Below are 27,056 nucleotides of genomic sequence, written 5' to 3'. Positions count from 1 at the left end.
TGAGCAGCTGAGTCAAAGTAATTAGGATGAGTGACACAGGACACCTGAATCCAGAGCCTATGTCTGATAAGTTGGCAGGCCCAGCCAAAAGATGTTCTCTAGGAAACTAAGATATATTTTTATTCACTGCAACTGAACCTAAGTGGACTACACTGCCAAGCTTTGGCAATGTGTCAGGGCAGAGGCTACAACCTACAGTTTCTTTGTTTCTCTGATTACTCTCCATCCTCAATAAATATTTTTAATTAGACCACTTGAGTCTTATACTGTTTAGGAATTTCACGCACACCATTCTGAACCTTGGATCTCCAGGAAGAGGTAGTGAAGGAAGATTGCCCCCTCTTTGGGATTTTTCTGTCAAGGGGACCCTAATGTCCTTACCCATGTCTCTCATGCAAAGCCTGCAGTTCCATGATCGCCACAGATGAGAACAGCATTTAAAGGCGGCCAAAGGTGACACTTCTGTGTCAGACTGATATTCATACCTTCTAGCCCCCAAAAGGGCTCCTTGAATAAGGAGTTCCAGAGCCAAACCTCCAGATGAATAACTGACTGAACCAGAAGCGATGTTCAAGGAAACCTATGGAAACTGAGCTGACTGCACACTGCACCGGTGTATGAGTTTACATCAGGGATTCTCCCTTCACCCTGTGACTGAAGAGTGGAGGCTGTTGTATTCCTAGCAGGAGACCCAAGACTGAAGTGAAAAACTAAAGAGACAGAACAAAAGGAACATTCACTGCAAACACTATCAGCCCTCCAAAGAGAAAAACATGCCAAGTGGAATGCATATTAAGGCTCCACCCACTTGGGCGATTAAACTAGTTGAACCACATTAAAATCTTGTCTACCCCAAGGACTTTAATCTGTGGTAGCCCTACTGTAGCAAGAATCCAGTACCTTGCAGCACTGCCATTTCAAATTCCCTAGTGTAGATATGGTCTTAACACACTCCCTAATCAACGTAAGTTTCCCAGACAAGTGTGGAACAGGAACAGTTTTATCATCAAGGAGCAGACTTTTGAGAACGAGTTAATCTAATGAGATTTAACCCCCAATTCAGATGGGTATCTATAAAGAATTCTAAAAACAGCCTTGCAAGAAATTAGCTAAATGGTGGAAGTATTTATTGGTATAACTGGATAACAATTAGCTGGTACAGCAAAGTTCTTTTCTGCAACTACAAATGTTTTAAAAATACAAACCTGTCTTCACATGGAATCAAACCTTCCTGATTCATCCCCTCCTTAGAGTTCTGTCATCTTAAAAAGGGAGATCTCTTGATAAATAGATTTTTAGATAGCCATATGATTCTTCTGCAGCCTACTCCAGTCTTTGCCAAGCACATTAATCCCACCAGACCAAACTGGCTTTAAAGATGATGTACCACAAATAGGGTATTAAAAGCTAAATAGAATAGAAATTACATTAGCCAATAGGGAATATTTACAGTTTTGCTTACAAGAGATGCAGTTCTTATTTTCACTATTCTGTTCAAGTCTTACACCACGATAAGGAGGCATTTAGGGACTTACACCCAGCAGGTTTGGCACTAGCTTGTGGGTCTTTTACCAAGATGACGAATATATGCAATTACTCCCAGACTCATCCCATTCTAATACACATTCCATTGGGTGGCACAATTAATAGGATTGCAAGATGCATTTGAGGAAATAAAGACCAAAGAACACTGAAGATCTGCAGTGTAATTTTATTCACCTAGGAACAAAGGGTCAGAAGTCACAGCACAAGAGTTCATTTTGCTTTGTAAACTCATTAAAAGGACATTCTATGTACCAAAAAATATTTAACATTTTAAATGTGGTCACCAAAGGAAACTGTAAAAGCTCAAACACATTAAATTGTTTAATAAAATATTGATTTTTCAGTTTGTTTTCTTTATAATCACTTGCAAAGTATTGCTTTCCATATTGCCTTGCATATGCAGTATTAAATACAATAGGGTAAAGCAATTAAAGTTGAACAGGCTGAAAGAGTAAAAGCTACATTTACTCTATAATAGGAATGTGTTGCTGAAAGGTTCTAGCCCTGTAGCACATTAGCAAGAATTACATAAAAGACACCAGGACTGAAGACATTAGGGCTAAGAGACCTCCAATTGATATTACACATTCATCTACTGGGAAGTCTACTGAAATTCAGTCTCCAATTTCTTTCTGCACGCTTGAAAATATTTAAGGATCTTTACATGGAGATAATGAAACTGATAATATTAGATAAAAGACTTGCTTATTCAAAGGACACAAGTTTCCCTAATGTCCTAATACACCTAACTCTGACCTTAAAAAAAATAAAATAAAATCCTGGAGGAAAACCAGTTCAGTCCCCAAAAGTGTCTAACATGTATCAAAAATGATAGCAGCTACAAAATAACCTACTGTATTGTCCAAATGCACCCAAGACCACTTTATATTAAATACTGAAGTGTAGGCTTAAAACATTTGTCCTATTTGCAACGAAAGATCAATTGCATACAAGCCATCCCTTTTTATCCAGGCTAGTCAGACCTATAAAGTTTAGACTGCCTCCGCTTGTCCCAAAATTGACCTGTTGAATTTAGTTTCCTCAATTTTTTAAAATTCAGAGGAGGAGATCTCTTACTAATTTCACTGAGCCTCTTGAACTGTAACCAAAACTTCAAGGAAATACAGCATTTTGTGGGAAAAACAGGTGCCTTCAACATAATAAAGACTGCTGAAAAGTGTTCCCCCGCCCCAGATCCACCTTTCTTCATTGAACAAAGTTCTTCAGTTAGGGGTGAGCCACATTATACAATGTTTCCTTACTAGTTTTGACTAGTTATATTCAGTTTCCAAAGATGTTAAGTAGTCCCAACATGTCAGCATGAGCACAGCGCCTTCAATACCTAGAGTTAATGCACTTCCAAGATCTGCATTTTCTCTACAACAGGGCATACGAGCCCCACCAACATAAGGCACTTACCTACGGGGGAAGGGGCAGGGGTGAGAACTCATGTAACATGCAAGTTTAAGGAAAAAGTCCCATTGGAGAACAGTTTAAGATCTCGCAATCTATCAGTTCATTGCCAGTTAATTTATTGTGTGCTGGTCTAATAAACTGCTCTTCCATTTCAGATACTGTCAGGTCCTCCCATTAGCAGTCACTCCATTAGTCCTTGATCTTTGACGGTCATATTTCACAGAAACAATAAGGAAAAGCAGGAGGGTTGCTCCTTGGATAGCCGCCAGCAGGAAAAAGTAATAGTTTAAAAAGCAGCCATTAATGTTACCTAGAAAGAATTGGAGAGGAAAAGTAAATACATATAGGGAGGATACAATCCCACTCAGTCCTATAATAATTAAGATTTATCTCTGCAAAAGGTGTCGGCAAAACCAGAACCAGATCATATTTCCATCATGTAACCAGTATTTCAGTTTTTGGCATTATCTAGAATATAAATTGCAGTTCTAGGAAAATACACAGCCTGCAAACTGTGCTTTGTATTTTGTGCTTGTACCTCTTAAAGTCAGGAATGCCCTTGAGAAGTGCAGACCCCTTTAGCCCACACAATATGATTTCTCCTCAATGACTGCACACAACCCCACTTAATGTTACAGGAATTACATGTGTACAGAGGGGAGCACAAGCCCCCTTAGGCCAAAACAGTTTTTAAAAAGAATTAGCAGCCTGAGAAAAGTAGACTTATAGACAGGAAAGCTGTGAAGGTGCCTCCTTTTTTATAATTGATTTTCAACTAATGCAGAACCCGAATTCGTTTAATAAACTCCTAAAAGGGAGAGAGAAATTTAAGTGCTAACCAGAAATGTTTATAAGTGATGTACCTATGCAATGCCTTGTGGACTCACTCATACTTCAGATAAAACAGGTTAGCTGAAAAACTACGAAATGCATATCTAAATATATTTTTGCTCTTCTCCCAATTTAAATAAAGGAGACCACACACAGAGTCGTCGCCCCCCCCCTTTTTTTTTTTTAAATAAAAAGAGCTACCTTGCTAAAAAAGGAAACCAACTCCCCTGCTGGAAGTGCTACAAGCCGAATATGCTCCCAAGATTGCTATCAGAGTAAGACAAAAACCTCTGAACTTAATGTGCTTTTAATTTACAGGCTATAGTTTCTTCGTTTTAAATCAGAACCCCCAAAATGTATTTTCTCCTCAATGGGAGAGTGCCCTCTCACTCTGTCCATTTACTTATTAAGCTCTGTTTCAATCTTACTCTCCTGCAAGGAGAGTGAGAACAAGATTTGTATCAACAAGTGGTTAGGTTTATGGCTCACTGCTTAAATAGAAAGGTAATCAGTGTAAAAAAAAATTAAATGAATTATGTTGATATAGAAAAAGTTTTGATATGAAAATGACTTAAATCACTGAAGATTTCATCTCACAGACATATGCAAAACTGTATGGCCAAAACTAATCCAATGTATATTCAAAGGAATGAGTGAGGAACATTTCCAACTGCCCGGCACCTCCTCCACCTCTAATTCTTCACTCAAAGCATCATCATTGGTTTTTGTATATTTCTTTAAACCTGCTGAGGCATTTTCACTGCAACTTCCTAGCAATTCTGCATACAAGATGTAATGCAGATCTGAAAGATTTACGAATTATGATTTTTCACTTTTATTACCTGAATTGTCAAAAACCTTATTTTTTCCAATCCACTTGCCACAAATTTGTACAAGTAACTCCTGGGCTTGGTCTACACTACCAACTTATGCTGGTATAACAACATCGCTCAGGGGTGTGTAGACAATGCTACGTCGAGGGAAGGGCTTCTCCCATTCACATAGCTTCTGCCTCCGGGAGGTGGAGGACCTATGCTAACGGGAGAGGCTCTCCCATCAGTGTAGTTCGTGTCTTCACTAGGCACTACAATGGTGCAGCTGTAGCACTTCCAGTGTGGAAAAACCCTTGAACTGTAAGTTGTTTAGAAGCTGTTCATTATGCACGTGCAATATTTGAGATCAGAGCAGCTTTGGATGATACCACTCATATGTCAAGTATCAGAGGGGTAGCCGTGTTAGTCTGAATCTGTAAAAAGCAACTGAGGGTCCTGTGGCACCTTTAAGACTAACAGAAAAGGTGCCACAGGACCCTCTGTTGCTTTTTACCACTCATATGGTGTCTTTTTCTAACCCAACTGGATATGTAACTGAGAATCAAGTCTCCAAAGTGAACTTTTAAATACAAGATAGTCTCCAATATTCACTAAAAAGGCATTCTATGAACAATCCTGGCAGAAATCCTATTTGCTAACATATTTACAGAGAGCAAACAGTGAAAGCAAAGTTTGTACTGTCATTGCCCATCTCTAGTCATTAACAGCCTTATACAAGACAGATTTTTTCTTCTAGGTCCATTGGATCATTCTCTTTTTATCCCTTTAGCCACCCAGTGTTCTAATTAAATATATCCACAGGTTTTAGCCAATACTACCTAAGCTGTTTCATGGAAAATAGAAGTTTATGCAATGAAGATGGTAAATGGTCTAATTTTAATGATCTCCTAGAATATAGTGAAACTATAAAGCTTAAGGGTAAAAACATATGTTTTACAACATCATTGAAATGGACGAAGCATAAACAGAATTCTGAATTTCATATACTACAATTTCTTTAGACAACCTCTTAGCCTTGTTCAATGTTACATGGTGCCTGTGTGTCTGAAGGCCTCAATCTCCCCTCCCTACTCAGCCGAATGGGGAAATAAAGTTACAGAAATGAATGCGATCATGAAAAATTCAACAGCATTATTCATATCAAGCCATTATTGCAATTCTCTTTCAACCCTCTCAGAGCAAAGTTAGGAATCCATCCAGCTATGTGGAACTTCTTTCTGGTTCAATTCACCTCTGACATTTCCTCAAAGTTGTTTTAAGCTAGTGATTTGTGGCACATTAAATACTTCTAAATTAAGGAAGCTCATTGGTAAAACATTATCCTTCTATTAAGAAATAAGCTCCTACTATTGCTGAATTTTCAAGAACAATACACTATGGCTTGCTTCCAACATGCCATGAGCTACAGCCAATTGGACCATTATGACTATTATAAGCGAAAGGGGGAAGCAAGAAATAGAGAAGCGCACATCAATCCTTACAAGCTTTGAATGCAGCGTACACATACGTGTGGAGATTAAGTTATTGTAATTATTGAAACGTAAGATCTAATTAAATGAGTTTATAATAAAAAGCAATAAAAGCAAAAGCAGTCTTCTCTTGACATTTAAAATACAATATACTTTCAAAACTCCATTTGAAGAGCAGAAGTAGTAATTTTCCTTTGTGGGACGGGATGTTAAAAATCAAGATTTCATGGAGTTATCACAGAAATAATTTAATCATTTCAATGTAGCAATCAACGCTTAAGTGCCAGCAGACAGCGTGTTCTACTGCCATCAATGGGAAATAGTGAGAGAACACATGGGAGAACATTTAATGCCGCTAGTTTATACTGCATTTCTTTAAAAATTTATAGTTGTAGAATATCTAATGAAAAATTCACAAACCCTTCATTCACAATAAAGCTTCAGTCTCACAACTGATGGGCAGGGCCCTTGAAGACCTTACTAGGTCTTACTAATTTAAAATTTGATACATCATTTGCTAAAATATTTTTAAAATAAACAGTGAATTTCATACTTTGAAAAGTACTCGATAGCACTAAAAAAAATGAAGCCCTATTTATTCACTGGAGTAACAGTGCACGTAGCAGCAACACAAGGTACTACAAACCAAAACCACCCCACTGGTAGGCCTCAACCTCGATTCCAAGGTACAAACTCTGGGAATGCAAGGGGAGACTAGAGCTCGGCAGCTGCCGTTTAGGGCCAAGATAGATAGGGATTTCTGGTAATTCCCTGGTAACAGCTGTCCACTGAGAAGCAGACTGAGCATCCCCAGCTTATTCTACACAGCTGACCAAAGGAGCCACCTGAGGCAACACCTTTCAGTCTTAATCAACACAGGAAGCATTTGAGCCAATCTACATTTTTAGATGGGGATGCTATCTTTTCTGGGACTGTTTTATCAGAACCAAAGGAAAACAAGATGGGATGGATCATGCTAGAAAAGGGGGGAAAATGTCTAATTAAAAATGTCAAGTATGACAAATGTTATTTTATAACTAGTAACTTCCTCCATATTTAGTGCACATCTCTTGAATTATATGTATGCTATAAGAATGGACAGATTTGATCACCAAAGTTGCCATGGCAGAATAAATCTTGGCCAATATTAACAACTTGTTTTAAAGTCTTTTTATATTCAGGATGAACAAACATCAACCCCAGAGGAACTAAGTCTCCCACTGAGAATTTGCTGGTCTGGTCCTGTGTTATTCAACCGTTGCTCTACTAGTCTCTTACGCTGCCTAGGGTTTAGCAAGAGAGACAAGGAGGGTGAGGTAATATCTTTTATTGGATCTCATCCACCTTGTCTCTCTAAAGTCTTGGGACCGACACAATTACAACACTGCATATGGGGTTTCCCAGGCAGTTCAAGAATCTCTGGGAAAACAAAGTTTCCCATTCACCTCATCTGAAAATCTCAAAATGCTAAATTATAGAAATATTTTCTACAACATAAAGATTACTCCTGTGAAAGCCATGACAAAAATACACATCCTTAGAAACTCAACAGTTACAGGTGTGTCAAAACAAAATGCTTGTTACTACTGCACAACTAGATGCGGGACCTCTGTTTTTGGAATAAATTTTGTATTCGTGATGACTCCTGTGTAAAGATTAAGCTTTTGGCCATCTGTTTTTAAAGAAGGAACTTGTAAAATAAAGATGCCAACTTATGGCATAAATGCAGTTTCCAGACAGACTGTTAAAAAAAGCCTACATCACATCTAATCTAGCAGAAAGGGCAAAAAAATTCAACACCAAGTTTAACTTTAGGCATAATTTTTAGAGGGTACATAAAACTGCACCTGCATATCAATGTTAACCTAATTTATTAAATCTTTCACACACTCTTCTTGCTGTAACTAATCAAGCCACTGAAGTCTGTAAATGATTTTATGAAATTCCCAAGGTGCCACCTACTGGTGCCAATGATTTTGTTTAACTTCAACTGACAGTGAAACGTATGGCTTAGGTTGGACTGTAAGATAAACTGATTGCTAGGTAGAAATGCAAATTTAACTCTTGTATGATAATTGCCACAAAGTACCCTGAAACATGAGTTGCAAATAATCAACACTCTGTCGTCAAAAACTTGTTTTATTCTTTTCACTGAAAATTTGTGTAATTTAAAAAATTTTAAGAGACAGCAAAAAACTTGCTTCAACTGCTTTTACTAATCTAGACATTCCAGCTAAAATATTCTTAAATGTACAAATATCTTCTGGTGAGCAAAAATAGTAACACAGCTGAGCAATTAACTGAATCAGCTCTTTTATAAAGTCCACTTTACAACATATGCATTTCTAATGTATCCATTTAAGACAGCTCCAATTGTAGCAAAATGCAAGATGAAATTATGTCTTTGCCATATTAAGAGGGTTTACAAATGCAAAGTGTTACAATTCTAAGCTAACAAAGTTCCCACCCTTGAAATATAATGATTTCTGATTAAGCATTTTACTTCATCATCCTCCAATGCATTGAGGATTACTTACCAAAATCTGTATGATTACTCATCCAGCCAATTGCGTTAATAGACACCAACGCCAGCAGTCCTGAGCCAACAAATGACCCAATTCCAGAAAAGAAAAAGAACAGTCCCATAATGGCACTCTGCATGGATTTGGGAGCAGCTGAATATGCAAACTCTAGGCCTGTATTAAAAGAAAAAAAGTATCTATCTGTAAGAAATTAATGCGCTTGGTTACCAGCTCAATGTGCCTGCTAATGACAAATATTCATAAACATTGAAAACAATACATTCATACAGGGTTAAAAACAAGAACTTGGATTTTCAGGGGACACTAAGGGATTTATGTACCCAACTCCCATTAATTTCCAATGAGTATCTAACTGCCTTAGACCTGCTCTGAAAGTCTTAATGCAAATATAAAACATTGATAACCTTGACTAAGTCCTGAACTTATGTATAAATATAAAATATTTTGATTTTATGTGCTGCACCACTCTCCTATTGTTCTTTTAGCAAGTGTACAACCTTTTAGCAAACAAGTTCTCTCAGAAATCTCATGTGTTTCTGGAACTCATTCACTTTATTTTACAAGTCAACTGACATCAGTCAAGTCTCATTGTATACCAGAATCAACATACCATCTAGGGAGTTTACATTATACTTGGCTTTCAACCTTATCCAAAGTGAGTTAAACAGCTAGGACACTGTCCAGCCAAACTGTTTTTAATCATGGTTTGACTAGTCTGTTTTAGAACAGTTTTTAAAAGGCCATGTTTGAGTATTGATGGAAGGTGACTACAATATGACCTAGGCTTGAAATTTTTTAAAGTAGTTTTCATAACAAAAGCCAGCTCTCGACTCCCATATGGTCTTCTCGGCTAGACCATACTCCCTCATGTTTTGACTGAGGCAAATCCTACATCCCCCCATGGACGTTCATTTCTCTCAACTTGCAACACTTAGGGTAAGTCTCAATAGTTTTTAAAAATTTCCCCTTCTCCCAACACAGTTAACTATTTAACTTTACTTTGGGCAAATGTGACCTAGAATCTGCATATCAGACTAATCTTCAGCCCCACTGCCCCAACATGATATACTGTTATAGGCTTGATCCCACAAAACTTACGCACATGCTTAACTTTACGAAGTCAGAATTCTACTGAAGTCACAGGGACTACTCACAGGGCATAAAGGCAAGGACACACAATTTTTTGCAGAATCACAGCCAAGGTATGGTCTACAGGTAAGGGCAAGAGATGGGAGACTTAAGTCAAAGTAGTCTGCCTCTTCCTGAAATTAATGGGAAAGACTCTCCATACCTCCTTTATGCCTCTTTGCAGAGGCATGGCTGCGCACATGAAGCAAGCTCAGAGCCATCCTCTTCACATAATTTTGAAACTGCAAGCATTTCTTTAACACTGCTTGACTATCACTACTCATCCATACACAGCACTTGATAGGAACCCAATGGTGTTTTCCTTTAAGCAGAAAGGCTTAAGACTTCAAGCCAGATGGGTCAATTAGTCAGGGCCAGAGGGTGCAGTTCTGTTCAGACAAGGAAGTGCATCGGAACTACATGTTCTCCCTTATTGATTTGTAGTGTCACGTGAGAGATCGTGTCTGAACCACCACATTGTTCTCCCTTGAAGCAGTGAGCACTTGAATGCTGCAAAGTGACATCTCTATGATTGAAGAGTGTTGAAGAGCCCTTTTTCAGAAGTCAGACGGGAGGCTCCAATAAATGTAAATCCAGAATGTGAGGCTCAGTGTCCTTATAGATATATGGAAGCCAACAGTATGTTTCTGGGAGAAGAAAGCTTCTATTTAATATGACAAACACTAAAGAAGTTAAAAATTTGTCCAAATCCTATTTATTGGGATGTTTTGCCACTAATATTACATTTGAAATAATTTCTAATTCTTATTTGGCCAAACCCTTATTAAAAATGCAGCTGTCTGTTCATCTTAAATAAAACTGTGACCTTTCACTAAATAACCCCAGCTGTCAGAAAAGTTTCCAGACTATCTGAGATTCAGTCTGGTGACCACACTGGATACTAGTCACACAACTCCAACTGAAGTACACGGAGTGAAAGAACTCCAGTCTGATTTTTTTTATTTGGTTCCTTCACAAAAGCATTGGACTTGAGTGATACCTTTGGGGGAATGTAATACTACATACTTCTGTAATTTAAAAAAAAATAAAAAATAAAAAAATCATGCTTCCAAACTTGAATAAATGTTCCTAGTCACCCGAATATTTAATCTGGCCTAAAGAACATAAAATCTTTTCTTTGCCTTCAGTGATATTGCTGCCTGCTGGCAGCCATTGATAGCAATTTCATGCTACCTCAAATAAGCAGTTTTGAAATTAAACCCTCTAGTTGGTGGTGTCATGTGAGATTATGATTCTCAGCTAAATAAGGGTGCTTTAAGAGGATTGCAGGGAATAATACAAAAGATTAATGCAATGTGTGTCATCTTTTTAAAGGTACCTGAAGTGAAACTAATATGGTTTAATAAAAGTATGCTCAGCTTTACTGTAAACAAAAACAAACTTATGTTTCAGCTTTTAACATATTCAGTTCTTTTTTGAACAAAGTGCTTTCAAATCACAGTATTGTAACCATTAACATTTCACTTTTTTTAAATTGAATTTCACAGCACAACAGATACGCCGATCAAATTTAAAAATCACATTTTTCTTGAAGTATTTTCCATTCAATCTTAAGGCACCTTCTTATTACCGGTCATTTAATTTAGTGAATGATCAGAAGACTGAAACAAAACTTTGTAAACCAAACGGAAGGAAAGGGTAATAAAAAGAACAATTAAGATCTGCATGAATTCCCCAGTTCAAACAGGCACATTTGTATTCTTCTCCACCCCCCCCCCAAAAAAAGCTATAATGGTTTTATAACTTCAAAACCTGTATTAGAGCTGCAGCAAGCGCAAAAGAACAGCAGTGTACTTGCACGAGAATAGGACAGGCCTTAAAAGGTTTTACTTCCTGTCTATTAAATCAAGTAGTACAAACAACCTGGAACCTAGAGCTCAACAGAAGATTTATCACTTTTTTTAAACCACTGATCCTTTGACAAATACATTGCAGATATTTGTTACATTTTGTTTGGGAACTTCTATAAACTGTGTAATAATTCTGATAGTCATAAGAGAAAGATGACATCTCAAAGAGGGAGGCACCAAATACCTTTTTCAAATATACAGGCATTTCTTGTAAGTCGGTTGCGTACATGAATTCAGATTTAGAGTTAACATGATTCCCCTAATGTTGCTAAGCAACTATTGCTTTATTCTCTGCTTTAAGCTTTCTCTGTAGTTGAGAAAGACATTAAAACAGAGATGACATTCAGAAAGTGACTTGTTTAAGCAAGAATTCCAATTGCTAATTCTGAAGTGATAGAATAAGTCTTTAGTAGCTGGGGGTAGAAAAATATCCTAAGATAACAGGAGATATTATGGATATTATACATTTAATAAAACTTAACATGATAGACGGCAGCACTGATTATTGCAAAGGATCTGCTCTGCACTCCCACAGCACATCTTTCATATAGGTTAACATCTTAAGTTAGCACCTTAAGTCGCACCATCCCCCATTTTACAAGCAGTTAAGCTGAGACAAAGATGTTAAGTGACCTCTCCTATATATTATTGTGGCAAGATCAGGAACAGAACCCCACAGACTACTAGCCTGGTGTTTTAATCACTTGACAATTCCCCCAAGGTGCTAAATTTTATTTCTTCTAGTCCAATACAATGCCAGTCCAGACAGCAAGTTACACCCTCCCAGCAGACAGAAAAACAATAAAGAAAAGCTTGCACCAGCTGTGCAGGCCAGTTTATTATACTCCTAAGTAATGAAGAGCAAAATGAAGTTTAAAAAGTCAAATGTTGGGGAAAACATGTGAAAGGACAAGTGCCTCAGAAGTAGAGGAGAAAGTAGCAGGAGGTACAAAAAGAGTTAAAGGCTATGAAATGAACATGTAAAAAGCATGACATGAAAGCTCCTGATCCCTTCTGTTCCAAAGAGCATGGGCTGGGAACACAAATCAGTACCAAGTAGGCCATGATATTGGTCAGTTTGCTACAGCCAAGATGGCCTCTGAGGCCATGCCACACCTATCTGAATATGGTGGACTTTTAGATGACTTGAGATAGTTTCATGCACCTTCATACTGTAAAAGGTGATCATAAACCCCAACATCTAGCGCCCATTCATGTAAATACATAATGCTTGTTTCACATGCAAAATTCATGGAGGATAGGTCCATCAATCCCTACTAGCCAGGATTGGAAGGGATGGTGTCCCTAGCCTCTGTTTGCCAGAAGCTGGGAATGGGCGACTTGATGATTACCTGTTCTGTTCCTTCCCTCTGGGGCACCTGGCATTGGCCATTGTCGGAAGACTGGATACTGGGCTAGATGGACCATTGGTATGACACAGTATAGCCGTTCTTATGTTCTCCTTTTGCACCAAAACCCAGTCTGCTCAGAGAGTCTAACCATTTCCTATTACTGGTGTGCCATAGCACGACAGATGGAAGCAAAGGGCTGACGAGCTAAAGGCTCTCTGCTATTGATCTGAGGGGGAAGCAGACTATATGGGAAGTGGGGATAGCGCAAGAATCATAGAATACCAGGGTTGGAAGGGACCTCAGGAGATCATCTAGTCCAACCCCTTGCTCAAAGCAGGACAAATCCCTAGACAGATTTTTACCCCAGTTCCCTAAATGGCCCCCTCAAGGATTGAACTCACAACCCTGGGTTTAGCAGGCCAATGCTCAAACCACTGAGCTATCCATGTTCTGATTCTAACTTATTGATTTAGTCAAGTGCGACAAAAGGAGTAGCAGCCTCTGAAAACCATCTTGTCCCATAATGGGAAACCCTATCTGAGGGAATCATCTAAGGAAGAGGTTCTCAGACTCCCTGAGAAGGCATGGCAGGGAAGTGCCAACTGCCTGTCTTTTGACCAGGGTATAGTGCTGCCAGAGTGGATTCAGAGCTCCGCTTGGTGTGGGGGCTGGCCAGGGAGGGATGGACACTAGGGAAAGCAGCTTCACCCAGTGCTCTGCCCCTCAGCTTGGTTATGCCCACAGCAATGCAGGGGCTCTCCTGATTCCCCATTTTCCCCGGCCACCCCCATATTTTCCCTGTGCTCCACTCTCCAGCAGAGCTGGGGCTCCTCCATCTCCCCCGTGCTCTCTTTGGCTGAAGTAGCCCATGCAGTATCAGAAGGGCTCCTCTCCATTCCCACAGGCCCCGCATCTCATTCCCAGCGTATTCTGAGGGCTCCCCTCCATTCACTACTGATCTGCTGCTCACCTTTAGGCAGTGGGGCTGGGCAAATTAGGATGGCCAGGAGGGCTCTCTTTCTGATCAGCTGCAGCTCTTAACTTCCAGTTCCGCACCCACATCACAATAGCGGCCCCTGTACAAAGTGGGCTCTGAGCTCTGCAGCAGCTCCTGGAAACACCTTCCTCCCTGTTCCCTGGTGCCGCAGGGTGCCTGTGCCTGGTCACATCAGGTGTCAGGGAGAGCCAGGGTCCTGCGCAGTTCCTGCCTTGGGTGATGTGCTGCCTTCTGCAGGGCACCAGTGCAGCTGGAGAGTAACCAGTTGGTCTGAGCCAGGTATAGCCCCAGCTTCCCTGACCATGCCACAGCAGAGGCCCATCCCAGCTACCGGCTCTGCATCCTCATCAACTTCTTGCTGTACTGGACCTACACACAGCTCATAGTGCTGCTGGACCTGTGAGTACCATACTCTGCCTCACAGCCCAGGAACCCCACTGCTCCTGCCCACCTCTACTAAAGGGGGGGCCCCTGCTCCCTACCTGTGAGCCCAGCATCCATGAACCCCGTCACTTCTTCCCACGGCCTCTGAAAACTGGGGAGGAGTTGCAGTGTCAGTCGGTGTTACGGTTTCCAAAAGCATTTGGGCAGTGTTATTTTAGCTGCTCTGATCTGTATTTTCTGAACACAAAAGGTGCTTTATGAAATAAAATCAGTACTTCTGACAGAAATACTCATACCTATATACCAATCAAAGCCCTTTAACTATTACTTGTATTCTTGCAAAGTATACGATTTTCAGTTCTTCATGTTGTCACAGTAAACTATGAGGGAAGGGGAAATTGTTTTTTCTTAAACTTTGCTGTATGGAACCTAAGTTAAGAACCCCTGAGCTAAGGGGAAGAAACTAAGTTCAATGTTAATTTGTACAGATGTTTAAAGTTTAAGATACTGAATTACTGTGGCTATTAATATATCATTTTATGTTATGGCTCTAAGCAAAAGCTCCATGTGACTATGTTAACTGGAGTAAGGTCACTGAGGGAGTGATCTCGCATTAGGACTAGCTCGCTGTACAACGTTCATACTGTATTAAAATACCTATTTATAGACCTAATTGCAAAAGGTTGCTAGTGTTATTAACTGAATATTGTTCACAAGCTCCAAACAGTAAACTGAAAGAAGTTTATTGAAAGAATCACAACAGCAATGTATTTATTGTTTAATTATAAGAAGAAACCAATGCAAGCCATGTCACGTACAAAACAGCAGCAACAGATAAATGGTCTGTGGTTTTTTTTGTGCTAATGAACCCTAATGTGTGTGAAACAGACCAGAAAATAAGATTTTATAGTCTCATTCACACTCTCCTCCCACTTCAGCTTCAGCCTAAAATCAATATGATCTCACAGTGCTGTCCACTACATAACACAAGAATGGCATCCAAGAGATTTACAGAGACTTGTGATTCAGTTCCAGGAAGATGTGGTCTGAGTAGTGCTTCAGTTTCCCTAGTACTTACCACATGAAGCACTAAATAAAATATGCCTGTAGGACAATTATTCTAGAGACAAAAGCAGGTCTTGGAAATCATTTCCAGCAGATTCCTTAAAGCTTTTTACTAGAGCTACTTAACAGTAAGCAGAATACTGCTCCTCTGACCTTGGTGACTTATAGATCAAAGCCTCCTGACTGGCATAGCCACACTAACTATCAGCCCTGCTTTAAGAACAAACCAGCAGTCTGCATGTCAAGCCAAGTCAGGGATCCTGAAAGATTCTTTTTCAATCCAGAAAGATCTATCAAAAATGTTTGTTTTTATCATGGGCTAGAGGGCTAAAAGCATTCATTTTTCAATTCCAATGTTATGGTAAATTAACAATAGGCGACATTTGTTTTAACTTTTCATGGTAAGTTTCATGCTCAGGAAAGCAAAAGATTAACTGCTGCACTAGCAAGCCATGTGAGAGCTTTCCCAAACCTCTTTGTCATCTTGAGGCTAGCCTACCCCTTGGCTTTTCTTGACCAGAGCATAGGCGCTGACTCCGTGGGTGCTCCGGGGCTGGAGCACCCACGGGGAAAAAAGCACCCACCAGCGGCTCCACGACCTGCCCCCCCACCCCCGCTCGCCTCCTCCTCCTCCCCGAGTGCGCTGCCGCATCCTGCTTCTCCCCCCTCCCTTCCAGCACTTGCGCCACGAAACAGCTGTTTTGCGGGTCAAGCCTGGGAGGGAGGGGGGACAACGTGGCACACTTGGAGGGAGGAGGCGGGGCCGGGATTTGGGGGAGGGGTCCAATAGGGGCAGGGAGGGGCAGAGTTAGGGTGGGGACTTTGGGGCAGGGGCGGAGTTGGGGCAGGGGAGGGAGCACCCACCGGCGCAGAAAAGAGTTGGCACCTGTGGATCAGAGACTGCAAGGGGTGCTGAGTTGTGTGGCAGGTTATGTGGGCAAAAGAAGAAATCAAGTTCATTTTACTTGGGAAAATACCATCTTGCAAAACCAAAAACCAACACAAAAAACAAAAACAAAAAAACAAAAAAGACTGCCTTCATGAGACAGACCTCTTTGGTATTCGGGAGACAGATGTAATCTAGGTATTCTTTAGAAGTGCTTTTTGCTAAAACAATGGAACTCCAATTATCTGATCTAATTGGGACTAGGGCTAGATCGAATAACCAAAAAAACCTGGTTAAACCTCAGAATGGGCGGCTAGGGCTCCTGCTATCAGCCCCAACGGCTGGGGCTCTGCTGTTTTAATTTTAAATAAAATTTGTTTTAAATAATTTTACCTCTCCACATGAGAGGTAGAACAGTGCATCAATTCCTAAAGCTAGGATCCAAACAATGTGTCTGATACATGTAGCACAACATCTGAAATGCATTTGGGGGGTGGGGAGGAGGAAAATCAGCTTTTCTACTATAGATACACTAATATTAACAGAAAATGCATTTCTTCCTTCCCTGCACCTGCCTGGTAGTTGGAATACATTTATAAAGAATGGTAAATGTGTTCTCCATCTTCTGAACATCTGCTAAAAGGCAGAGTTTTCCAAACTATTCTTATGGTCAAGGGGCTAATAACCTGGGTCAGTGTCAAAGAGCCTGTGGCTATGAAGAAGCCTAATTAAACACCTTGACTGTTTATTGGCCCAGTCTTGTAGTTCATACTCTGGCAAAACTCACTTTGTCTCAGTAAAAACTACAGGATTAAGTATAGGTTCATCTTTTGTAATATCTAGACATTAAATGGCAACAAGAGAAAACTTCTAGTGAGATGCTGACCTGGCACCCACCACTTCCAAGCTTCAACATGGATATTTGCTGGTTGGGATCACACTCAACTATAAATCATTTTGGATTTCACCTGTTGCTGCTGCTAGTGATTCACATTGGTCAAGGATGCATCCTTTGCTTCATACTACCTCCCTCATTATCTTTAAGAAAGGCTGGAAAAAGGACAATTACCTCTGGTCATAGGAAAGGTACAGTCAATCCATTATCCTTACCAGGATGCCACTGTTCTCGTGTCCTCATCCCAGAGAGATTTTGGATCTTGCATTCTAAATAAACATTTTCTATGTACCTAACAATAACTGTGTGTGTCACATGCTTTAAACCCCCAACTAGTTACCTTCATTATTTCATGTCCATTTCTATATTGTACACTTAAGTTCTTAATCAATAAGCTGCCATTATATTACCGGATGCATTTGAGATTAAATAAGCCTCTCTTATTCCTCTAAAGTATTAATATATATGTCCTACTGTGCATTAATTTTATCACAGCTGGTCATTTAATCTAACTGGTAAATGTTATAAAGTTTGCAGATGATACCAAGCTGGGAGGGGTTGCAAGTGCTTTGGAGGTTAGGATTAAAATTCAAAATGATCGGGACAAACTGGAGAAATGGTCTGAGTAAATAGGATGAAATTCAATAAAGGACAAATGCAAAGTTCTCCACTTAGGAAGGAACAATCAGTTGCACACATACAAAATGGGAAATAACTGCCTAGGAAGGAGTACTGCGGAAAGGGATCTGGGGGTCATAGTGGACCACAAGCTAAATATGAGTCAACAGTGTAATGCGGTTGGGGAAAAAAAAAAGAAACATCACTCCAGGATGTATTAGCAGGAGTATTGTAAGCAAGACACGAGAAGTAATTCTTCCGTTCTACTCCACGCTGATTAGGCCTCAACTGGAGTTCTGGGCAGGGCCAGTGCTACCATTAAGGCAAACTAGGCGGTTGCCTAAGGCGCCAAGATTTGGGGCCACCAAAAAGCAGTGCCCCCAATTTTTTTTTTTTTTTTTTTTTAAAACAGCGTTCCTATGCCCCCTCCCCGAGCGCGCGGTCGCTGCTCCACTTCTCCCGCCTCCCAGGCTTGGGGCGCCAATCAGCTGTTTTGCACCGCAAACCTGGGAGGGGAGGAGAATTAGAGCAGGGGCGGTGTGCTCGGGGAGGAGGCGGAGCAGAGGTGAGCTGGGGTGGGGAGCTGCCGCACGGCTCCCCGGGTGGGGTGGGGAGCTGCCGCGGGGGTGCCTCAGGGCGGGGGGGAGCTGCCGCAGGGCTCCCCACCCCAGCTCACCTCTGCTACGCCCCCTCCCCGAGCATGCCGTCGCTGCTCCACTTCTCCCACCTCCCTGGCTTGCGGCGCCAATCAGCTGTTTGAATTAGAGCGGGGGCGGCTTGCTCAGGGAGGAGGTGGAGCAGAGGTGAGCTGGGGTGGGGAGCTACCACACGGCTCCATGGGGGGGGGAAGCTGCCGCAGGGCTGGGGGCGGTGGGGGGCGTGCAAGGTGGAAGTTTCGCCTAGGGCGCGAAACTTCCTTACACCGGCCCTGGTTCTGGGCACCACATTTCAGGAAAGATGTGAACAAATTGGAGAGAGTCCAGAGAAGAGCAACAAAAATGATTAAAGTTCTAGAAAGGGAAGATTGAAAAAATGGGGTTTGTTTAGTCTGGGAAAGAGAAGACTGAGAGGGGACATGCTAACAGTTTTCAAGTAAGTAAAAGGTTGTTACAAAGAGGAGGAAGAAAAATTGTTTCTTAACCTCTGAGGCTAGCACAAGAAGCAATGGGCTTAAATGGCAACAAGGGAGGTTTAGGTTGGCCATTAGGAAAAACTTCCTGTCAGGGTGGTCAAGCACTGGAATAAATTGCCTAGGGAGGTTATGGAATCTCCATCATTGTAGATTTTTAAGAGCAGGTTAGACAAACACCTGTCAGGAATGGTCTAGATCGGGGTTGGCAACCTTTCAGAAGTGGTGTGCCGAGTCTTAATTTATTCACTCTGATTTAAGGTTTCGCGTGCCAGTCATACATTTTAATGTTTTTGGAAGGTCTCTTTCTATAAGTCTATAATATATAACTAAACTATTGTTGTATGTAAAGTAAATAAGGTTTTTAAAATGTTTAAGAAGCTTCCTTTAAAATTAAATTAAAATGCAGAGCCCCCTGGACTGGTGGCCAGGACCCGGGCAGTGTGAGTGCCACTGAAAACCAGCTCGCGTGCCGCCTTCGGCACACGTGCCATAGGTTGCCTACCCCTGGTCTAGATAATTAGTCCTGCCATGAGTGCAGGGGACTGGACTAGATGACCTCTCAAGGTCCCTTCCAATTCTATGATTCTATGTCAAAACAATTAAAAGCAGTCTGCTAATCTTTTGACCGAGTTTAACCTACAAGAATTTAGTTCCCTTCCCTTAAAAATTACTATATCTTTTTATGTTATAATTATAATGTATTCAGAAAATGATCAGAGATGGACAAAAGTTGTATGATTTTTTAAAAACTTACCGGCTATGCTTGCAAATATTTCACTGAATCCAATCAGTACATATTGAGGAATCTGCCACCATATTGGCAAATCAGCAGCATAATATGTAACATGTCCAATTGTCTGATTAATTGTTTTAACCTTTACAATACTCAGTCTGTTGCCTTCCAAAATTCCTAAAAGAAAAAAAAGAAAAAAAAAAAGATAATCCTAAAATGCAAAAGCTATTTCTTCATACCTAGGACTAAATTAGGATCAAATTACTGCATGACATGATTACCTGAACCATGCAACAAAAGCTTAAGTACCAGGAATAAGTACTTTATGTAATGCTTGATACGTGAATATTACAGTCTACTTTTGCTATTACTATTTCAGAAAATCCAGTTTCTCCACCACAGGATTACAGTTATTCTATTCTTATTTATCAGCTATAATTACACAAATCTTTACCCCATTTCAGGTGGATTAGCTCACAGAGACTTCTGATACAAATTTAAAAGCTTTTTTTTTTTTTTTTTAAAGGCGATCTCACTTCTGCAAACTACTCCTTTGCAGAGTTGAATTATTGCATCTGCAAGCACAAAAGTAGTACATCAGTGATTATTTTACTTTTTAAAAATAGTCACCAGTGCTACATGAATGTTGCTTACCATATTCATAATGGTTTACTGTTGATCACTTACATTCACATAGCACCTTTCATCATACAGAATTCCAAAGCTCTTTACAAGCTGATTTACAAGTTATACTGTCCATAGAAAACACATTAGTGTCTGCATTTCAGTGTCATGTAGAGCGTGAAATGCAACAATAGTTTAACAGTGCTCATCAACGCAATAGGACACTTCAGAGCAGAAAGTAAATCTTATCCCAATGAAACTGTAGGGGAAATTTCAGTAGTTAGCTTACAGTTTACCCAGACTGAAATTAGGCATCTTGCTACAAAGAATGCTTGGGATCTTTAATAACCACAAATGACCAGGGCTTCTATTTTAGGACTCATCCAAAAGAATACACTTCCAATTACCAATACCACAGAGCCCACAACCCAACCAATTTGGTACACTAGCTCATTTCTATTTCAAAGGGAAGAGCAGGACCTATTGAATCATTAACACTAGTTTCCTGAAGTACTCGGGTTGTACAGGCAGGTCTCCATCTGAGTGCAGATAAGGATCAGCCCTGTTTAGGTTAGAAGATCAAGATCTGACCTTATACCCAAGCAGCAAAACAGTGGAATAATAATAATAATAATAATAATAATAATAAAAGATTTCATACATCTGCAGCATGCCATGTATAAGGCACTGCTGACACAGTGTGCTTAAAATGACTACGTATAGTAATCAATTTCCTCACTTTTATCTGATCCAGATAAAAAGCAGTGGATGCACTACCCAGACAGGTGCACAGGTGCCATAATGCTGAGTCCCTGATAAGATAAATCATGTATATGACATCAGCCCAAGCTTTGGGGGGGGGGAGGGGGGGACAAAACAAAAAACCCTGCTCTTGTTTTGAATGTCTGAATGTGGTGTCAAAACTGAGCAAAGGGATTCTAGAATGGCGATGCTTACAGTTTCATACTGAAGATAATTTTGTGACATCAGCCCAAGCTTGGGGCGGGAGGGGGGGGGGGGGGGGGGAGACAAAACAAAAAACCCTGCTCTTGTTTTGAATGTCTGAATGTGGTGTCAAAACTGAGCAAAGGGATTCTAGAATGGCGATGCTTACAGTTTCATACTGAAGATAATTTTGTAGTTCACTGCTGTGCAATAGCTGTGCTGGGGCTCGAGCTCTGGGAGTGAGCCAAAAGGTTCAAGCATGCTTATATGTGCAATGAGTGGTCTGTAATGTGCTCTTGAGAAAGGTGGAAAGCTTCCTGTATCATAGCACAAGTTTAACCATTAATGTTAGTTAAGAATCAATTGTAGAAAAGAAAGCTCCTAACTGTTTTATAGTCTATTATATTGAAACAGCAGGTGGGGGAAAATGGATACTATTAATCCTGAAACTCCTCCAGTTATAGCTTGTGGTGCAACTACCTCCTTGAACACATTTCAAAATATACTTTCCCCTGTAACAACCAGGGTCCAGACACCCAAAGGAGAGAATAGAGGTGCAAACCCTCAAAAATGAGCAATTGGATCAACTAGGTTGTACAACAATGTTATTGTGTAGAAAAATATGTCAAGTAAGATCTTTTATGAAAGGTTGTAATGTTCTGAACTTGATGGTCATCACAAGATATGTTTGCAGACTGTGGTTATGAACATATGTATATTGAATAATATGCTCATGAGCAGTACTACAATTCCAACTACGTCTCTCAGCAAAGAAAAGCTCCTTCCAAGCCAGTTGTTCACGCGAAACTATCTTCAAGTACCCATCCATTGTCCAGCCAGAAAAAGACAATGGACGACCATTAGAGTTAATGGGAAGCCATTACATCCACTTGAAACTGAAAAGAAAACCCCAGTCTTGGAACACAAGGGTATGTCTACAACAGCTGCAGCCATGCTGCTGTAGTCAGAAGCTGTAGTAAATCCAGCTTTCTTCCACTGACCTAGTACTGAGGTCGGCTTGACGACAAGCTTGTCTACGCTTAAGCATTACAGCGGCGCAGCTAGGTCGACAGAAGAATTCTTCCATCCTAGTGCTGTCTACACAGGGACTTCGCCCTGGTCTACATTACAAATGTATGTCGGTATAACTACATCACGCAGGGATATGGAAAATCCACACCACTGAGCGGCGCAGTTATACCAATGTAACCCCTTGCTGTAGACTGTGCTAAGTCAACAGAAGGGCTTCTCCCATAGACATAGGTAGTGTCTTCACTAAGCACTACAGTGGCACTGTAAGTATAGACAAGCCCTTAGGTTGGCTTCACTACACTGCTCAGAGGTATGGATTTTTCATACTCCTGAGCAACGTAGTTATGTCAACCTAATTTTTTAGTGTAGACCAGGGCTACACTTAAAGCTGCAGTGGTGCAGCACTTTAGTGAAGATGCTACTACGCTGACAGGAGAACTTCTTGATGTAGTTAGTCAATGTAGTTAATCCACCACCCCAAGAGGTGGCAGCTATATGGATGGGAGAAGCACTGTCTATGCTAGGGTTAGGTTGGTATAACTACATCGTTCAGGGATTTTTCACACCTCTGAGCGACGTAGTTATATGAATGTAAGGTTGTAGTGTAGACCTGGCCTCAGGTGTGTCAATTTTTTACACCCCATAGCAACGTAGCTAGGTCAACCTAAGTTTTAGGTGTAGACCAGCCCTCAGAGAGGAGGGAATTTCCCCCACCATGAGGCACCACAATCTAAGAGAAAGAAAAAAAATGCAAACCCTTAAAAGAGAAGGAAGTTGAAGTGAAGGACATCCAGAAACTGAGGGCCAGTATCTGTGGAGTGCTGACTATGAAACACTAGATCTCCTCTATGACTGTTCAGAGGCATTAGCTAATTTATATTAGAAAAGGGAATTTAGCTAATATAGAACAGTAAAACCTGAAGTCGCATCTTTATTGCCTGTGTAATTTGTATGTGTTTGCTTTTCCTTACTATTTCATCTCTAAACCGGTGATTTTTTTATGAAATAAACCTTTTGTTTATTCTTACTCCATGCAATATCTCTGTTGTGCAAACTATGTGGAGTGTGTCCCCCCCAATGATAACTGGGGGCTGTTTTCACACTTTGGGGGATGACAATCAGAGGAGAATGTCTGGTAGTTAAGATCTCGGGGTAGGTGGATTTGAGGAGACTCCTTGTTGGGGTCACCCTGCAAGGAGTAACTAGGCTGGCAGAAGCCAGGATGAGACCTTTACGCTTGCAGGCTGGCTGCTGGTGTCAGGACTCTGAGCATAGCATTAAGGTATCCAAGGTTACAGGGCAGGCAGCGACAGAGCCCCCTACTAATCTGAGTGATTAAACAAAATGTCACCCCCACACTTTTAAAAAAATACCGTTTTCAATCAACAATGAACAGCTTTAGGGCAAAGGCTGTTCTGAACGCAACATTTTCTTGTGCCAAAAGCACTCTCTTCTATATTTCCCTCATTTCTTTTTAGCTGAACATCTGCCCATCTTTATTGTAGAGATCTTTCATTAGCTGTCCAATGTCATTTCAATGCACCATGCTATACTGATTTGCAAAAATGTAACAACTAAAATATAGCCAGTTTTCTACATTTTAAAAAAAATATGGCAATAGGGACTCAAAGAACTGACAATTCAGCTTCTCACTCTAATTTTAGAATGTTTACAAATAAACTAACTGCAAAACCAGTTAAAGTCTTGCTGAAATTTAATTATGTCATATATAATAGTGTGAAATGACTTCACTTCAAAACTGTATGGTGATCCTTTATGTATACTATACTCTTCTAGCTATAGGCAACTTCAGCAGATACCCGGACACCAAGACGTGGCTACTATTTATGAACCTTCAACTTCAGACTAATTTACCACAAATTTCTCTTCAAACCTGAAGATTTTAGAAGCTTGAATCTATTGATTCTTTGTTAGACTGTATTTGAATGTGACAAGTTTAAGATTCTTTTAACTTAAAACTTTCAGATTAAATTCTTGCTGTAATTGTTTAGAGTCTATAAATGAAGTTGATTTTCCAGTTGAATAACCTTAAATACTGCTGTTAAGAATTTACAATAAAATGCATGAAGTAAGCACAGCAGATGTTCATTAAATCTAATCAGTTGTATTTACTCAATTTATAAGGTATTTAAAATAATCTAAACAACCTAATAGGCAGTCTAACTCGTGTCCAGAACTACTGCCAGTTAGGCAAATATATTAAAAATGAAAATAAGGCACACACAAGTTATTAAGTTATTTCCAAGACTGCAGATTAAAGACATTGGCATCTTCATATTGTTCCAGATTGTCACCAAGACTTCTGTCTAACGAAATGGTGGTCTGGTAGTTATGCTGCAGTTTCAGAGTCAAATGAAAATAGCTTTTAAAAATGCTATTGATTACCCTGCCCTATAAGATGAAACACTTCATGAATTTTTTAGACCAATGGGAGTAAATTTGTGTTAATTTCAGCCCCAGAAGTCACCTGACTTGGGTTCTCACATTCTAGCTTACTCCAACCACAGGTCAAGATTGAATTTCTCCACCAGGCTTCACATTAGTTCTTCCCAGCCCAAATGAACCAAAACAACTGGACTTCTGCTGGGGAAAAGAGTGGTTTTAGGCAGATATCACATTTCTAAGTCAGATATTAATCCTGAAAATTAAGTCATCTGAAACTTTTTGTGGAGTTCTAGTTGTGACAGTGTACCCAATAAGGCTTTATGGGGAGGGGGTGCTTATAAATGTATGTATGACATAACTGGAATATGTTTTGTGCTGCCTGTGCCAGGTAACATATCTCCGTAAAGGTTATGGTCTACTATATCTATTCATCCTATTTGTACACACATATATATATATATATATCATTTTCTACTTGAGGTTAAGAATATGGGCTGTATGCTTGCTTGGTTTCTAAGTAAGCTTTGGGAGGCATTTGGTCAGCTTCTTTAGGAAGGAATTCGCCAGGTTAAGTACCTGATCAGGAAACACTTGGGGAACAATGCATCTTGGAATGCTCCAATCCACATAAGAAGTCTTCCTGGAGACATGCAAGATACCATGTGGACAATGGCTTCAGCCTGTAAAGAAGGAGTCATGCAGGGACATGTGACTTGCCCAGGTGACTCCAGAACTCCATCTTGGAGCTGGACTTTGCATAGGAGGGAGGAGGGGGGTCTCCACCCACAAGAGAGAGTCTATTTAAACCTGGGGGAGACCCCTCCATTTTGTCTTCAGCTGGCTAAAGAAGGAGCCTCTCCACCCCCCGAGGATACTTGAAGGAGACTGAAACAAAGGACAGTAACTACAGGGGGTGTGAGTGATTGCTGGACCCAGGCTAAAAGGAGATTAGCCTGTAAAAGGGAGTGCTCTGGAACTGGTGAGGAAATCATCTGTATTTAGTTTGATTAGACATAGATTTGCGCATTTTATTTTATTTTGCTTGGTGACTTACTTTGTTCTGTCTGTTACTACTTGGAACCACTTAAATCCTACTGTCTGTATTTAATAAAATCACTTTTTATTTAGTAATTTACTCAGAGTATGTATTAACACCTGGGGGAGCAAACAACTGTGCATATCTCTCTATCAGTGTTATAGAGGGCGAACAATTTGAGTTTACTCTGCATAAGCTTTATGCAGGGTAAAACGGATTTATCTGGGTTTAGACCCCATTGGGAGTTGGGCATCTGAGTGCTAAAGACAAGCACACTTCTATGAGCTGTTTTCAGGTAAACTAGCAGCTTTGGGACAAGTAATTCAGACCCTGGGTTTGTGTCTGGAGCCAGACGGGAGTGTCTGGTTCAGCAAGACAGGGTGCTGGAGTCCTGAGCTGGTAGGGAAAACAGAAGCAGGGGTAGTCTTTGCACATCAGGTGGCAGCTCCCAAGGGGGTTTCTGTGATCCAGCCCGTCACACTAGTATATAAAATCAGACTGCAGCTCAATTACTTTATTTCAGAGTGCTTCTGTTTCAATACTAGTGGGGACACGAATTGTGGTTTTAGAAGTCAAGTTAGGTAAGAATTCTGAGCCAGCAAGTTCTATTTATAGTGCTGACATTCAACATTTCTGGCATTGTCACCCCCTATTGGCAGAGGGGAGTTCTACCCACGTGTTCTCAAGTGACATAGAATAAGAGAAATATTCCTATTTTAAGTTCAAATGACTTTTTCAGTAAGAACTTTCCTTGCCCACATACAAAATGACCTTGGTCTAATAAGGTAATTACCTCTCTCATTGGGAGAATCCTTAATAGCCCTATAAAGTGTCCCTCTCTCTAAAATATAGGAGATTACAAGTGCTGAGATTAATTTATTTAATGCTATAATGCTTTATCAATACGTTCATTACAGTGATACAGGGTGAAGGGTATAGGTTCTATGAAGCATTGCTCAGAGATGTTCAGTTCCACATCAGCAGTGCTTAACAACTTTAAATCATCCTCATAAGCAGATGATTTATGGTTTGAACAGCGATGCCATCTTTTTCCTTTCGTGCAACAGCTAAGCTATTTTACACTACAATAATTCCAAACATTAGGGAACATTAAGGCAAAGGGGGGGGGGGAGCCAAAGTCGGAGGAAAGTCTTGTTCAGCAATAAGCCAATTTTATTATTTCAGCTAAAGACAAACAGTTCTAAACAGAGTTTCAAGTTTATTTAATATTTGAAAATCAGACTGTATTAAGGGCAAACACTGATTTTTACAGATCCTTGTTTTTCCTGTGCTTAACTTTTAAGTGAAGTGATGA

The 27,056-nt window shown here is 40.3% G+C and overlaps 1 protein-coding gene across 1 annotated transcript in view; it reads right to left on the bottom strand.

Annotated features, from left to right (window-relative positions):
- Positions 1–1,698: 1,698 nt before the first annotated feature.
- The window catches only part of SLC15A4 (solute carrier family 15 member 4), a 54,392-nt gene continuing 29,034 nt past the window's right edge, over positions 1,699–27,056 (bottom strand). Inside the window, exons 6-8 of the mRNA XM_065417505.1 lie at positions 19,720–19,875; positions 8,632–8,790; positions 1,699–3,271 (exon numbers count right to left, since the gene is read on the bottom strand). Coding sequence (XP_065273577.1) covers positions 3,123–3,271; positions 8,632–8,790; positions 19,720–19,875 — 464 coding nt within the window. The 3' untranslated portion in view covers positions 1,699–3,122. The remainder of the gene's footprint in view (positions 3,272–8,631; positions 8,791–19,719; positions 19,876–27,056) is intronic.

This window comes from Emys orbicularis, chromosome 16, assembly GCF_028017835.1.
Source record: "Emys orbicularis isolate rEmyOrb1 chromosome 16, rEmyOrb1.hap1, whole genome shotgun sequence".
Classification (NCBI taxonomy): domain Eukaryota; kingdom Metazoa; phylum Chordata; order Testudines; family Emydidae; genus Emys; species Emys orbicularis.
The sequence above is the reverse complement of the archived record's forward strand: the minus strand, read 5'-3'. Positions and strand labels throughout refer to the sequence as shown.